The sequence below is a fragment of the Leptopilina boulardi genome, unplaced genomic scaffold (assembly GCF_019393585.1).
Source record: "Leptopilina boulardi isolate dan_hultmark-lab unplaced genomic scaffold, ZJU_Lbou_2.1 LbouV2_215, whole genome shotgun sequence".
NCBI classification, from domain to species: Eukaryota; Metazoa; Arthropoda; class Insecta; order Hymenoptera; family Figitidae; genus Leptopilina; species Leptopilina boulardi.
The window spans coordinates 10733-28223 of NW_026137769.1; the positions used below are offsets into that span (position 1 = coordinate 10733).

Here is a 17491-nt window from a genome sequence, read left to right on the forward strand (position 1 = left end):
AGAAATAAAATGAAACCACTCGACAATAATAATCTCTAGCTTCTCGGCCATTTACACGATCCTCGTCAAGTGTCAGCTTAACTGGCTTTCATGTTTCATCTACTTATATGCGATGAGACAGGCAGCAAACGACACGACACGACGCGTGCTATTCTCTACTTCGCAAAATCTTTACCACGTCTAAAAGTTCCAAAGAACTTGAGCATGATACGCATCTTGATTCTATAAAGGTGAATTCACATGTATGTCAAAAGGGTCGCGTTTTCTGCGATAATAAGTGAAATTGAACATTTACATTTGCTTGAAGTGTGAGACAAGCATAAGTTTAGTTTAACCTTAGGGTGCATTCACATGAAGCCGTAAAGCGTCAAATTTTGTATCTGGAGTGCAAGAAGGACAAGTGACTTTCTTACTTATTATCTAGTTACAAATTATGACGCTTTGTACCTTCATGTGAATGCACCCTTATACACCCAATTGCATAAATACTATCCTTCCGGTTTGACGGCATTTTGAAAAGTCGTGACATTTCTATAATAATTTTATTAGTTCGTGGTGTAATGTACACACCACACCCTGCTCTAGTAAAAATTTATTAACTTTTAATTTTAACAATAAAGTCACTAAATTTTTACTAGATCAGGGTGCGATAGTTAACGAGAATAAGAATGGGAGAATTGATAACATTCAAGTTACATTAAAAAATATAAAGGACAAAACAGTCGATTGCATGTTTACAAATTAAAAATTGTATTTACAAATAATTGAAAAGATTAGAAAGACGTTATGCCAGTATGTAAATAGCAGAGTTAGGAAACTAGTTCTTTTACTTTTGATAGTTAAAGTTAGTTTCCATTGTCCCCACTCACCATTTGACATAATTCTCGTCAGCTACCGCACCCTGCTCTAGTGGATATTTAGTAGCTTTTAATTTTAACAATAGCCACTTAATTTTCACTAGCGCAGGGTGCGGTAGTTGACGAGAATAATGACAAATGGGACAATGAAATCCAACTTTAAGCCTTACCTAGAAGGGATGAATAGGGTGCGTACACAACAAACTTGTGAATGGCACTAAAAGTTCGTTCACACCATTTCTTGCAAATAGAAGCATTACATGAAATCTAGTTAAAATTTACTTACTTTTTAGTATTTTTTAGTTACATTCTAGTAACTATTTAAAAACAATTATAACTAAAAAGGTACTAAATTTTCACCAACAATACAGCAAAAATCACACTGACATTGCATAAAATTAACACAAAAAGGGGACTTGAATAAAAAACCGTTATATTAAAGTTAATGCATGAAAATTTACAGGAACTTCCGCTTGATGTCTTTTTTTACTCTCTCTTGCTCTTTTTGAAGATACATTGCCCCTATTATCCGGCTTTTAATTGCGGATATTCGAATTCGTTTCGGGCGTCGATTGTGGTAGTGGTGGTGGTATTGGGCGAAATGCAGGGTACCAAACGCACACGGCAAATTTATATGGAGAGAAGGATTTATGCGAGGAACAATCGAGGAACCCCCATGGTTTCCCACCCCGTGGTTCACGCGCGTGGTTCAATATCAGTTTTCGGTTGAAATTGATTGTTGCTCACCTCTAAAGCTGCACCTGCGCGTGATAACCATTGAGATCGAGCGACGCGACGCTCACAGTACACAGAGAGTTAATAAACGATTCTCTCTAGATATTACCGGACGATTAATAATTCTCTCCTCCCTTCATCCCTTTCTACTCTCATACAAATTATGTCTCTAATAAATAATTTCACACGAATCGCAATCCTATAAATAATTCCACTATATATATATAGTCGATTTCTCATGCAGGAATTTTAAAATAAAATTAACAAACATTAGATTTCATTTTGCTTTAAAATAGTCTAAATATGGTATAGTACCTGTATTGTGCATTGGCCTTTATGTTGACATAGGGAGCCTATTGGTTGGTTGCTATTGTCCTCACTTGCCATTTGTCATAATTCTCGTCAACTACCGCACTCTGCTCTAGTAAAAGTTTAGTAACTTTATGGTAAATTTAATTTTAACGATAAAGTTACTAAATTTTTAACAGAGCAGGATGTGGTAGTTGACGAGAATTATGACAAATGGCGAGTGGAGACAATGAAAACTAACCTTAAGCCACAACTAGCAGGGATGGGTAGGGTGCGTACATAACAGACTAGTTTGTGTATGGCACTGAAGGTTCGTTCACACTATTTCTTGCAAGCGAGTGGAGACAATGGACTATTTATGTTCGCATAACATTGTGGGCAGAGCTTTAGGTTCTACGATAAAGGTATAATTTTGAAAAGTCGTGACACTTATATAATAATTTTATTAATTCGTGACGTAGTATACATTAAGGCCAATGCACAATAGCTTTGTGAAAACTGTTTACAAACGTGAAGCATGAGTTAGAAAAGGATACAAATATATCTATATCCTTTTCTAACTCATGTTTTACGTTCGCAAATTTATTGTGCATTGGCCTTTACACCGTAGGCAACGAACTAATCAAATTATTAGACAAATGTAAAGCCGTCTCTACCAATATTAATTTACAATGAAAATTTTATTTGTTTTCAATGAAAAATATTTTATTGAAAATATTATTTATTATTTTATTTAATAAATATGCACTGATTTAAATTAACTTCTTTATGGAATTATCAGTAAATACATATATATATATATATGGTTGAATAATTTTGATGCTGATCAAAGCGAACAGTATATTATACTATGCGTATATGTACATGTATGTATATATATGTATATTCTTGATTGTTTGGTTAATAAAAGATTCACAGCTTATAAAGCTTAAAAAAAACTTTTATGAAATCAATTTTCCTGCTTCTATTGTATTTTACCAAAATATTTTACACTTTAACGATAATATAGAAATATAATTAAAAAATATTTGTTGCAAAATTTACACGATGAATTATTCATGAATTATATATATATATATTATACATTTATTGTCTTGCATACATAATTAATTTTCACGCCAGTGCATTGAAGTTCCATAAAACGTGAAAATAACAAAAGATTGTAATAATTTGGGAAAAAAAATTTTTAACAGAGAGCGAAAAATAGGAAGAATTTTTTATTAAATTGAAATTAAATTATTGTTGTGAATATTATTTAACAATAATAAATAATTATGCAATTTTTTTAAATGTTTGTGGAAAAAGTAGCACATTTTTTATTTTTTTTTTTTTAATGAAAATTGAAGTTAATTTTTTAATATTGTTAAAATTTTTTTTTTACTCTCTCATATTAGCGATAGTGTAGAGCGATAAAAGACGTCAACTGTAATATATTTATGTGTCGGCCTGGTATAAAGATGCTCCGCTTGACTCTTTTATCGCTAATGAACCTTCATCGGTGAGTTCATCGACATCGTTCAAATTTATGCAACTTCTATAAATCATTCCAACCGGAAGTAACAAACTCTTTTCTTAAAAAAAGAAAAAAAAATTTTATGACATTAAAAATATATTTTATAATCTCCATTTATCTATTATGGAATATGCAACTGTTTCCATTTCAATTTTTTATCATCAATTTCAAAATTGACGGTTTAATATTATATCGTAAGAAAAATATTTGAAAAATTATTTTTCTTATGATAGTTGGTATTTGTGAGTTAGTATAATACACTCAACTATAAGCTTTCCTTACGGTTTGATGGTATTTTGAAAAGTCGTGACAGTTCTATAATAATTTTGTTAGTTCGTGGCGTAATGTTTAAGGCCAATACACAGTAGATTTGGGAACGTTAAGGATGAGTTAGAAAAGAACAGATATATTTGAGTCCTTTTCTATCTCGTAGTTAACATTCGCGAACCTATTGTGCGTTGGCCTTAAACATTACGTCACGAACTAATAAAATTATTATAGAAGTGTAACGACTTTTCAAAATGATTGGTTTTTATTATCCCCACTCGCTAAAATTCCTATTTAATCAACTACCGCACACTGCTTTAGTGAGAAGGTTGGTTTTCATTGTTCCCACTCGCTATTTGTCTTAATTCTCGTCAACTACCGCACCCTGCTCTAGTAAAAATTTAGTGATTTTATTGTTAAAATTAAAAGTTACTATAAAGTTACTAAATTTTTACAAGTGCAGGATGCGGTAGTTGACAATGGAAATCAATAGAAAGGGACAATGGAAACCAACCAAAATTTAGTAACTTTATAGTAACTTTTAATTTTAACAATAAAGTCACTAGAGCAGGGTGCAGATCCAATATTTTTTCTATTTATAAAATTTGTCCAAAAAAAATAGCTAGTTGAATTTACTTATTATGGACAGTATGTCCATAAAATTTAAAAATTCAGTCGTTGATTTTTAGCTTAGAAATTGGAATTGATGTTTTCAGAAAAAAAGGAGAGAGAGTGAAAGGAAGAGGTGAGTTTAAATTTCCATTATGAAGCGGTTAGAAACAAGTGTGCTTTAGGAATACACGGAGGGTGATTTTCTCATCTCTCTTTCTCTCTCTGTCTCCCTCGGTTAGGATAAAATCAGCATAAACGCATTCGAGGGGAACAGTGTCAGACGAATAGACTCGGTTAGAACCCACCTACTTGTGCTCAATTACGCGATGGAGTGAAACAACCATATATCCCTCTTCTTAACCAAGGGAAAGATCATTAAAGTTTATCTTCTAATATTAACTTACTCTCACATATTGTCCCTCATATAATTGTGTATAATAAAATCATGAAAATCTCTTCATTTTTCATATTTTATTAATTGAGCAAAAAAGGAGGAAAAAAAATTCTATTTAATTTTAACTTGGAAAATTGGAGGTTATGTTTGTAAATAATAAAAAATATATAATCTAGATATTAAAATGGTGCAGAGTTGCATTTTATTTTTGCAAAAATACTTTAAATAACGAAAGCAACTTTAAGTTTTTTCTAATGAGTCCAAATTATTCCGTTTTTGATTTGTTTTCTACAATAATTTCACGAAAATTAAACATGAAAGAAAAAAGGATAGAGGTATACTTGTGTCGTTTTCTATCTCCTCAGGGATGGGTAGGTAACATATTTTTAAATAGTGTAAACCGATCTTAATCCGTGAGACATAGGGTTATCCCATCCCTGCTAGTTGTAGCTTAAGGTTAGTTTTCAATGTCCCCACTCGCCATTTGTCATAATTCTCGTCAACTACCGCACCCTGCTCTAGTAAAAATTTAGTAACTTTATAGTAACTTTTAATTTTAACTATAAAATCACTAAATTTTCACTAAAGCAGGGTGCAGTAGTTGACGAGAATTATGACAAATGGCGAGTGGGGACAATGGAAACCAACCCTATGTATTTTCTTAGGGCTTTGTCACATGGAGCAAATTAACAAAATAGATTTTAACCAATCAAAAAGGAGTCTCTTACGGCAAATATTATCTTGTCGCAAGAGACTAAATTTTGATTGGTTAAAATTTAGTCCCCTAATCTGCTGCATGTGACAGAGCCCTTAGTCTGTTACTCAATGTTCTAAAGGTCAAAACACAATTAATTCAAGAACGTGCTGCAAAGATTTAACCTAACCTAAAAATGATGACGAATCAATTCATCGAAACGTTGTTTTTTGTTTTGTGACAATAAATAACAATTTAATAACATAAATCTCTATGATATTTTATTCCTTCCAAGAATCGAATTTTTCACTTATATTAAAAAAATTTCCTTATTTTACAAAAAAAAAACTATCATTTTTTTTTTTTGTCTGAAATAAAACATTATTTTTGTTCAACAACGCAGACACATATGTCTTCATTAGATTCTTGATTTGATGTTTTGGATGAGGGTTCTCGCAATTTTCATGAAGCTGAACTGTAACGATCGAAGTATGACGGTAGAAAAGTATATATAGAGAGGATGAGGTAGAGAAAATATAGTGGGAAGCAAACCTTAAGTATTATACGAGAGATGCGGAAACTTTGCTCAAGGCAAGCCACATAATGCGATCACATCAATAATATGATATGTTGTCGAAACTAATATATAATGATGAAAATAGTTTATAAATATGAAATACGCGCGCGTAAAATGAAATAATAAATAAAATTTCAATTTTCGTCTTACACCTTGCAATACTTAAAATAAAATTATTTTGTGATAAAAAAAATTTTCTAAAATACAAATTTTACTATATGTAAATTTTAAAAAAAAAGTAGGAATTATATTCTTTTTTTTACTTATGATAAAATATAATTTTTTTTTTTGTTTAATATATATGAAAATGTATATACTAAAAACTTGCTTGACACGTCGTTCAATTCTCATGAGAATAATAATAAACTCGAATAAAATTTTGCTGTAATGAGAATTGATGATAATAATTCGTAATATTTACGAGTATTAATTTCTTGATTTATGACATATTGGTGAAAGCGGAAATTTCATTTTGAAAATTAATGTACAAATTTCCTTCCAATAATGATAATTTGTTTTATATTAAATTATTATTTGTTTATTACATTCAGGTTATAGCAATAATAATAACAATTATTATTATTAAAATTATAAAACCAAAAACGGTTAAATTTAGTTTCAATTCTATTTATTATTGTTTTGTATATAAAAAGATAAAATTTCTAGGTTAAAGCCAATATATTTCAATTAAAAGATGTTTTTTTTCATTTTTGGCCTAAATGGCTTTTAGTTTATTGCAATAATTATCATGACGCGTTTCGATACAGAATTCTGTGTTCTCATCAGATACATTTCTGCAAAGATAAATCTTTTTAGAAATTTTTTAAACGAAGATTAAAGCTCTTTTTATATAGAATACATATCGACATTTTCACGTCTATTTCATTTTAGTTAATAATATACATATAATGAAAATTAAATATTTGAGTCATAATAATCTGTAAAATTGTAAAACTGTAAGAATCAGCCATTACTTAAATTTTAAAACTATTTTTTCTATATATGATTACGCAAAATGTATAATCTTTAATTAATTTTGAAATTTGAATTGAAAAATATTATGTGTTAAATTAAAAATATAAAATAAAAAACTTTTTTTTAAACACATGTTTGACATGTATCTCAATATTATAGGTTAGAAAGGTCAATGAAAAATAGATTTAATATTGAAAATAAAAACGGTATCAAGCCAAGGTTTATATATAAAGTGTTTGATATATAAAGGTCGGTTCATAAAATTTTTTTCTGAATATAAAATTTTAACATCATTTGATGAAAAATTAATTATAAATTATGTTATGTTATGTTATAAAATGTCACGTCCTGGGTTTTATGTGAAGGTGGTTTTTCGATATTCGATATATCGAATCGACTTAGTGGATTCTTAGTACCTTAATTACCGTTTGATAACGGACACTGATTTGAATTTTTGTCCAATTAACTTTGAATTAAGGAATTTATTTGATATTTGTAGGTTTATTAAATAAATAAACGTTCTTTTTAATTGGCAAAAAACCCCTTGGGGTAAAAAACCAATTCGCAAAAATAAATATCACGCTTTTTGTACTAAAGTTTTTCCTGATTTCTGTTATAAAATAAGTCCTTATATACCCTAGCTCCCACTACTAGTTAATTGGGGGAGGTAGCTCCGCCCATTAATTCGTCCAATCAAATGATGCCACGTCACATGACCTTATAACGTCATATTACGCAATTGTGCTTTGACCAAGGTCATTTCTATTTATAGTTTATTTAAAATATTTTTTTTTTTTTTATTTATTATTATTATTATATTTATTTATATCTAATTACTATATTATTTATTATTACAAATCAGATTTTATTCTAATCTTAACTTATATAGTTATTTATAAATAGTTTTCATTTTTATTTAAGATAGTTGGAAAATAATTAATTGTTAATTAATTTTTTATTTATAATTATCGTGTGTTTATTTTTACAAGTTTAAACATTAAAATTTTCATATTTAAATTTACAAGTTCCAACAGAAATTTCTCTTTTAGTAATATTATGTATAGTTCAGGTTTTTCACGTCGGTATGTTACTAGAATCAAGATGCTAGACGTCATATAAAATAATTATATTTTAATATTTTAAAGTTAGGTTTGTGTTTATAAAATAAATTTATAATTCAAAAAATTAAATTTTTTTCTACACTTTTTGTTGCAGGAAATATAAAAACAAAAGCTGTTCTTGATGTGGAAACAAAAAGAGGCTACTGGCTGACTGTTTACGCACAGGATCATGGTGTGGTACCACTGAGTTCAAAACAAGAAGTAAGTTATTTAGGAGTCAAGATTTTTATCTTTTCCTCGGAACTTTGAAACTTTTTTTTTGTCCTTTTTTTTATTCTACGATTTATTGCCTTCTTCTTTTAATTATTTAATTTTTTCTTCTCTCTTTTTGTCTCACATTCAAACCTCCCCCCCCCTCTCCCTCAAAAAAAGTCAACTGTTGAAAATTTAAAATTTATTAATAATTTAATTCTAAAAATACTGTTAATTTTTAGTCTTAATTTTTTTTTTTGAAAATATTTAGAATTAATAGAATTAATTTTGTGAACTTTGAAAATTTTCATTAAACAAAAAATAGTGGCATCATATTTTTTGCAAAAAAATTATTTTACTGTATTTTTAGAGGTCAGAAAAAAAAATTTTATTAAAATTTATGTACTCTTTAGAATGAGATATTTATTCGAGATCTCTCGAGGGAATGTAAAATTTTGTCTTCTCAACATTCGAAATCATAGTTTTTGGAATTTTAAAAATTCACTTTACCATTAAATTTGAATTCATTGACCTGAAAATCAAAGTTTCATAAAAAGTTTCCATATATACAAGACTTTAACATCAAACTGAATCTGCAAATTTGGATTCAACTACAGAAACAAATTTGCATACTTTTATAATATATATACGTAATTTTAGAAATTTTTTTTTTTTATGTTTTTACCTTTGAATTTTTGCAAATGCTCAATTTTAAAACAGGTAAAAACTCTACTCGGTTCTTTTTTATTTCTTGTATGATTTTTTCCAATAATTTCAATGTACGCGTATTAAATTCTTTTTTCACAATTTTTTTTTTTTGACGAATTTGCTTTCAGGTCTACATTGAAGTCTTGGATGAAAACGACAATATTCCACTCACTGAACTGCCAGTCTATTATCCTTCAGTACCTGAAAATTCACCAGCTGGTGTGAATGTGGTTCAAATACGAGCATTCGATCGTGATGTTACGTCTCAGCAATTCACTTTTTCTATCACGAGTGGCAATCCAGAAGGCTATTTTCTCATCAACTCTACGACTGGTAAGTGCCACTTGTCCTAACCACATATCTTATTTTTCCACTTCCTCTACCTCGAATGCGACATATTTCATTATTTATATATATATTGAGAGAAAGAGGATTATTCGATTTTCTAAAAATATTATTTATTTATAATTTTATGGGAAAATTTTAAATCCAAAAAGGCACATTTACACAAGAATTAAACATCCAGAAAAAAGATTTCTTTGAAACAAAAAAATTGTTTCTTTAAATTCACTTTTTAAATCAAAGACAAAATTTGTTTAAATTAAAAAAAGGTTTTCTTTACTTTTATGAAAAAGAAATTTTGTTTTGAATCAAAGAAATATTTTCTTTCAATGGTTTTTTTAACCTAAAGAAAAATTTCTCTAAATCAAATTGAATTAAGAACTTAAGTTTCCGTATTAAATTATATTTTAATCAAAATACAAACGTCTAAAAATGAAATAATTATATTTTTCTTGTGCATTACAAGAAACATTTATTTCTTTGATTCCAAATAAAAAATTTCGTAAAATCAAAGAAATATTTCTTTGAGTTAACAAAAAAAAAGTAATGAAATAATTTCTTTAAATCAAACAAAAATATTTCTTTGATTTTACGAAATATTTTATTTGAATTAAAGAAATAAATGTTTATTTGAATGCATTAATTTCTTTGATTCAAAGAAACGTTCTTTAATACAAAGAAACTTTTTTCTGGGTGAAGAACAGAAAAGACATTGTAATTTATAACACAGACCGACAAAATTTTACCCAACTTCAGAACCAAGAACCAAACTATACTTTTCCGAAGAATTTTGATGTACTAAATCCAAATCTAACCACAGAATTCATCCGACACGTCAGGTTTTCGAGATATTTTAACGTAAAAGTGTAAAACAGACGTTTCTTTGACTATATTTGAGGTTATGTAACATCAAGCGAAAATTTTTTTTAAAAAGGTCGTTACAGCATCTAGTACTAATCTTACTTTTGAAAATGCATTTTGAAACTTTAAAAACTACATTTTTGAAAAAAAAATTATCTCTTGATATTACATAACCTCAAATATGGTAAAAATACGTCTTTTTTGCACTTTTAGGTTAGAATATCTCAAAAACCTGACGTGCTGAGTCAATTTTAAGGTTAGATTCGGATTCAGCACATCAAAATGCTTCGGAAAAGTATATAGGTTCTGAAATAGGTTAAAAAACATCAAAAAGAAGCCTAATTTAAATCATTTTCTTCAAGAAAAGTTTAAAATGTATGGGAAATATTCTTAAATAGGCGCCAAGAAAATATTCTTTTTAGAATATAGTTTTTTCAGTGTAGAAATTTTCGTAAGTTATTTTTAAGATTTCTTCGCAGAATTAATCAAAAGAGAAAAAATTTACAAACGGATTTGAGATATTTTAAAAATTGATTGAGCATGAGACGACTCGATTAAAGTCCAGACGTACGACGTATATATATATGCGGATCTTATCGATAAACCGAAAACTAAGGGTTGAATGTGGTAAAGGCGGATACTATCCCCCCCCCCTCTTGCACTCTCCTGATAACAAACGTACTTTCCCTCAATCTTAGACCAGGTAAATTCTACAGCCGTAATTTCCGCAACCTACCACAAGAGGGCGTGTCAACTGAATTCCTGATTTACGATGGCAAAAACAAAATTTGCATCTTCTTCATCTTCATCATTCACGGCGCCCGCAACTACTATAAAAAAATTTTTATTCAATAATAATTGCTAATTTTTTGCAAAATCATTTTTTAATCGTTTAATAAATGTTAATATGCGTTTAAGGGGTATGAAAATCAATTTTTTGCTTCATCACTGTAGTTTCAGAATAGCGAGATTATATATTGTTTATTATTAATTAATAGACACAATTTAGATGTTACACCCAATTGCATATTTGGTCTGACTTCAGTGTGAAGCTATTTCAAAAAGTCGTGACACTTCTACAATAATTTTATTAGTTCATGGTTAACGTACAATGGTTAACGTACATTCACCTAGTCTGTTGTGTACGCACCCTACCCATCCCTGCTAGTTGCTGCTTAAGGTTAGTTTCCATTGGCCCCACTCGCTAAAATCCCTATTAGCCATTTGTCATAATTCTCGTTAACTACCGCACCCTGCTCTACTGGAAATTTAGTAACTTTATAGTTAAAATTAAAAGTTACTATAAAGTCACTAAATTTTTACTAGAGCAGGGTGCGGTAGTTGACGAGAATTATGACAAATAGCAAGCGGCGACAATGAAAACCAACCTTAAGGGTCTGTTCACAAAACACGTAGCGCTTCCAGGGGGGAGGGAGGGTCAAGCTATTTGTTACGGACAGCCAAAAAAATGACGCTAATGTATGTAACTGAGCGTTACATGGGGAAGGGGGGGGGGGGGGTTTGGAATTTCCAAAAAAAAAGCGTTACGTATTTTGTGAACAGCCCCTAAGCCGCAACTATCAGGGATGGGTAGGGTGCGTACATAGCAGACTAGGTTGTGTATGGCACTAAAGGTTCGTTCATTCCATTTTTTGCAAGCGATTGGAAAAAATGTCAACTAATCTATTGTGTCTACAATGGACTATTTATGTTCGCATAATATTGTGGACCGAGCTTTAGGTTCTTCGATAAGGGTAAAATTACATTTTAAAATGTCGTGACACTTCTATAATAATTTTTTTAGTTCGTGACGTAAAATGTTTGTCCCCACTCGCCATTTGCCATAATTCTCGTCAACTACCGCACCCTGCTCTAGTGGAAATTTAGTAACTTTATAGTTAAAATTAAAAGTTACTATAAAATCACTAAATTTTTACTAGAGCAGGGTGCGGTAGTTGACGAGAATTATGACAAATGGCGAGTGGGGTCAATGACAACCTTCCATATGCATGAAGTTACCTACCCATCTCTGTCGCGAACGGTTAAAAAACAACAAAACATAACCTCTGACTGAGAGACGATTACATAGTGCAGCTAATTAAAGTTACAGAAGTAAATTTTATTGTTTTTACAACAAATATATTTAAAAAATGCAAACTTGATTGCACGAAATTTGTAAACACGCAACAAAATTGCATTTATGGCCATCCATAAACTACGTTAACTTTTTTAGGGGGTTGACGGGGTTTAAAAAGAATGAAAGATTGATAACGTAGTTTATGAACGGCCCCTTGTTTTCTTTCATTTAAAATAAAATTTTCTTTGAAACAAAAAAAGCTTCTTAATTTCAAAGAAAATTTCTTCGATTCAAAAAAAAATTTTCTTTGAATTGAAGAAATTTGTGCATTACATCAAAGAAATTCTAACATTGATATAGGGTCAAAGAAATATTTATTTGAATTAAATAAAAAATTTCTTTGAAACGAAGTTAATTTTTTTTTTTTAATCAAAAATGAAGATAATGATTTGTTTGCAGCAAATAAATTTTCTTTGTATCAAAGAAAAATTTGTCAAAGAAATTGATTTCTTTGAATCAAAGAAATCTTTTTTCTAGGAGTAGTATTCCAGTAGAGTAAATTTTACTTTTTCTTTTTTTTTGAAAATTGCATGACTAAACAAGTCAAAATTAAATCAAATTCAATTGATAAGACAATAAATATAAAGAGTAGCGTAAATAGTATCAAAGTAGAAGAGATCGCAATTTGGATAAATTTAACAGAGGTTCACTCACCTTCCAAGAAGGTCGAAATCAACTATATGAGGGTGGCGAGTTACGATAAGGAGAAGCATATATATATATATATATATATATATATATTGTATAGTGTTGTTCTGGGGTTATTGCTCATACTATACAACCGAATTAGGTTACATAAATCTTGACCCCTTGCTTATATTTAAAAGTAACGCCATAAGGGACGGATGTCACGAGAGATATATAAATTTCTTCTTTCCACGCACCTCATGTTTCATCCGTAGTAGCGAAAAATATATAAGGATCTCTTGATAAATTTTGTTAACGTATTCATTTAATTTTTCTTCCAAAACTCACAGTGAGCTAGATTTATCAAAACATTAAAGATTTATTCAAAAATATATTAAGGAGAATGCGTTGGCCTTAAAATAATCTCAAAACTGAAAAATGGTTTTTAACGCAAAAAATAAAAATTAATTACAAATAATTTTAGATGATCTAGTTATAAGCTTTTCTAAAACAAAAATTCCAGTATAATTTTTTCCGGAACTGTACTTCTAAAATTATTTGAAATTAATTTTTAATATTTTTGTTTGAGTTAAAAACCATTTTTCAGTTTTGAGGTTATGTTAGGGCTTCCATCTAATTATGGGGGAAAAAATTATTGGATTTGCATGATATACATATTTTATTTGAGAGTTTTTGGAATCTCTAATTTTTTTGAAAATTAGAAAACAGATTCATAATCGATCACCAAACACTGTTTCATGTGAATTCGTTCATGTTCTTAAAAATTTTATCCTTCATATTGAATTTTTAAAAACTGACATCAGATTCATAATTGCAAAACCCCAAAAAGCCCCAACCGCGCAATTTCATCATAATATTGTATAACTTAATTATATTATTCTAACTATAAATTTTACACCGAATTTTGCCATTCCGTTATGCGACATTTTGACCCAGAAATTATAATCAAGCTCAAAATTATATAATTATTAAATTGTAATTAACGCCAATTTATAATTTAGAATAGTTTGACGTAACTCCGGTCTTCCGCAACGAATTTTCATTCATAAAAAATTTTTTATTAGATATAACATTTTACTAATTCAAGTTTTTATAAATAAACGATGTGAAATTAAATAATAAAATCAACAATTAAAAAACCAATATATATTGAATTTAAAACTCAAATTTCAATTTATTTTTACTCTCTAAATTTGAATTAATAGTTTTCTATACTAATGAAAAAACTTCCAAAAATCGGTATTTAATTATCTTTGCATTGACAAATATTAATACCCAATAAAAAATTATTCATTATCTAGTATGAAAATACTTCCAAAAATCGGATCTTCATAATCCTCGCATTGGCAAATGCACAATAAAAAAATTATTCATCATCTAATATGAAAATACTTCCTAGAAGTGGATTTATTCTTGCTAAATTTCTCCTTTAGGTCTATCTGCAACAAAAAAAAGAAATTACAAATTTAAATATGACAAATGAAAAATATTTTTATTTTCACTTTGTTTTTGATAAAAAAAAACAAAATTTTTTTTTAACTAGAAAAAACATATTATTAATTTTTTTCCGTATAAATTAAATTAATTTATTATTATTATTGAATTTAAAATACACTGAATCGTAATCGTGAAATGTCCAAAAAGGATGGAAAATCTTGTTAGACACAAAAACATCGTTACGAGTTACGAGTAACAGAAGCCAACGGTGAAATAGACCTTTTAGTAGACGTGATCGAATAACAGAACTTTACTACATTTACGTGCGCTCTGATATACATATATAACGTCGAGGGAAACTGAATTTAATATCAAATGGCTTCGTCAACGTGATAAGCAATCGGTAGGCTTCTTTCTTAGTCATGTTATCGGAGGCATTTGACCTAAAGAAAAAAAATAAATAAATTCACGTGAACAAGGGAAGCCCTATATTCTTTTTCCAGAAAAAGCGATGAAGGATCCTTTGTATTTTACTACTTTTCGCTTCGTTTGACATTGCTTTGACTTCGTATATATTCTCTAGTCTCCTATAATCCTCGACTGTATTGTCAAAAATGGTTTTTAACTTTTTGATCCCTTATTATTATTATTTTATGAAAATTAATTTCTTAAGTCTTTTAGTTTATAGAATTTTTCAAGTGATAAAAATAATTAAATATTGTTTTTTAATTTTTCTTTTTCAGGCGTCATTACCACAACTGGCAGAAAATTGGATCGTGAAAATCAAGCCGAGCATATACTGGAGGTAAGTTTTTTTTTTTTTGTTTCAATAATTTTTCCATTTATTTGCGTTCAAATCGAGAAATTCGATGGCGCTGTCACACCTTTTTGGCTGCTTGCAGGTTACCATGGCAACGCACGAGTGTGAGTGAGACAGAAAATTTGAATATTCAAATTTTTAAATTTTCTGTCGCACTCACTCTCATGCGTTGCCATGGTAACTTGCAGGTAGCCAAAAAGATGTGAGAGCGCCTTGATGTGAAATTATTCTTCATTAAATAGAAATATTTATATAGAATTCTGACATAAGTTGGCAACACTGTATTCACTTGCTTTCGACAGAAAGTTGGTTTCCATTATCCCCACTTGCCAAAATCCCCATTTGCCTTTTGTCAAAATTCTCGTCAACTACCGCATCCTGATCTAGTAATTTAGTGACTTTATTGTTAAAATTAAAAGTTAGTAAATTTTTATTAGAACAGGGTGCGATAGTTGACGAGAATTATGACAAAAGGCGAATGGGGATTTTGGTAAGTGGGGGCAATGGAAACCAACCAGAAGTTCAGTTGTAATTCAAAACCATACGTGTCATCATACGTTCAAAATACGGTGTAATAAATTTTAAATATATATTTAGTTCTTTGAAAAATCATTTTTTTAGTTTGAGGTTATGTTACGGGGCTAAATAACTGGTACTTGTACCCAATATACTTATCGCACCTATTTTAGAACATTTTATACTTAAATTCAGTATGTAATATTCTTAAAATTAGAAATTCTTGGTACTTAGTATATATTCGAATTATAATATTTAGAATATTCTAATTTAAAAAATATTACATACTGAATTTAAGTATAAAATCTTCTAAAATGCCAAGTATATATATTCTAAATTACAGAATTTTTCTTCATTGAGTAAATAAAAAAGATTTAAAATATAGGAAATTCCATAAATAGTTTTGTGTATAGCAAAAATTACGATTAACTTTTAAACTCTCTCTCTCTCTTTCGCTTTCGCCTATATATATTCGAATTTTCCTCAAGTGTCATCATCCCATGATAGTGTTATACGCCAACGGTTATTATACCGGAAGTCATTTACGGAAGAATGCCTTTAGCCATCGAATTGGAGCGCGCAGAGGTCGTTAAAGCTAACCTAAATATCTAAAGGCCGCGCGCTGACGCTGCTGTGGATGTCGATAGGACATCCTTCCCTTAGAGAAGCCAGTATCTTACCTGAACTCTTCTTCTTCTTTTGCCTATTCTATATCGACACTTCGTTTCTCGCTTTAGCCCATCCTCTCAATATTGTCAGACTGGAAACGAGGTGGAAAATCGCATCCAACCCGAGATTGAAAAGTAAAATGAGGCACAGGTCCCTTCCTTTGTGAATAGAAGAAGGTAAAGGGGGTAGGGCGCGAGTAAAGAATGGATGAGAGAGAGAGAGAAAGAGGATAGGGGAATGGAGTATCGTTGAAGACTCTTGGGAGTGCATTTCCGTATCGAGACTAACGGAAACGCGTTTAAAAACTCACCTTAAACTTTTCCAAGATCCTATATAGAAATAAGGGGGAAAAAAAGAAAAAAAAAAGTGAGAAACAAATATTTAAAAACACTGAATTTACAGTATTTCCTTTTACTCTTTTCGATCAGTAAAATGTATTGTTTTCCAAGTTGCTTGTATTTATTTCAAACATTCAAATTGATAAAATAGTTTTACGATAAAAGTTCAAATAGAAATTTTTAATAAAAATTGTTTTTAAAAGTTAAAATTTTTTTTATCTAAACACAGAATTTTCTGATAAAAAAGGAGGAGGGCGTAGCATAAACAGTAATTGGTGGAATATAAAATTAGTAGGCGTGGCATTAAAAAATTGGATGGAGCTTACGTGCAGTAGGCGTTAACTAAAAATAGGCATATTATAAACTAAACAAATGGGCAGAACATATAAGTAGACGTGGTATTAAAAAATGGGCGTGATTATAACACGTAAGTAGGCGTGGCATTAAAGGTGGGAGGGGCATAAATTAAGTAGGCGTAGAGTACAGAAAATAGGCGTAATTTATAAATAGAGGCGTGGCTTAAAGGTAATGGGTGTGAAATAAGTAGAAATAGGCGAAACACATAAGTAAGCGTGGCATTAATTGGGAGGGGCTTAAATTAAGTAGGCATGGGCTACAAAAATTGGGCGTGGTTTTAAAAAATAGACGTATTCTTAAAATTAAGGCGGGGCTTAAAGGTAATAGGTGTGAAATAAACAAAGTAGGCGGAACATGTAAGTAGGCGTGGTATTAAAAAATAGACAAGATTTAAAAGTAGTAGGCGTAGACT

The 17491-nt window shown here is 29.7% G+C and overlaps 1 protein-coding gene across 1 annotated transcript in view; it reads left to right on the top strand.

Moving 5' to 3' along the window:
- The first annotated feature begins 1507 nt into the window (after positions 1 to 1507).
- Positions 1508 to 17491, top strand: part of LOC127279324 (fat-like cadherin-related tumor suppressor homolog) — a 60063-nt gene continuing 44079 nt past the window's right edge. Inside the window, exons 1-4 of the mRNA XM_051301617.1 lie at positions 1508 to 1661; positions 8149 to 8255; positions 9083 to 9287; positions 15123 to 15184. Of these exons, the coding sequence (XP_051157574.1) occupies positions 1508 to 1661; positions 8149 to 8255; positions 9083 to 9287; positions 15123 to 15184 (528 nt within the window). The remainder of the gene's footprint in view (positions 1662 to 8148; positions 8256 to 9082; positions 9288 to 15122; positions 15185 to 17491) is intronic.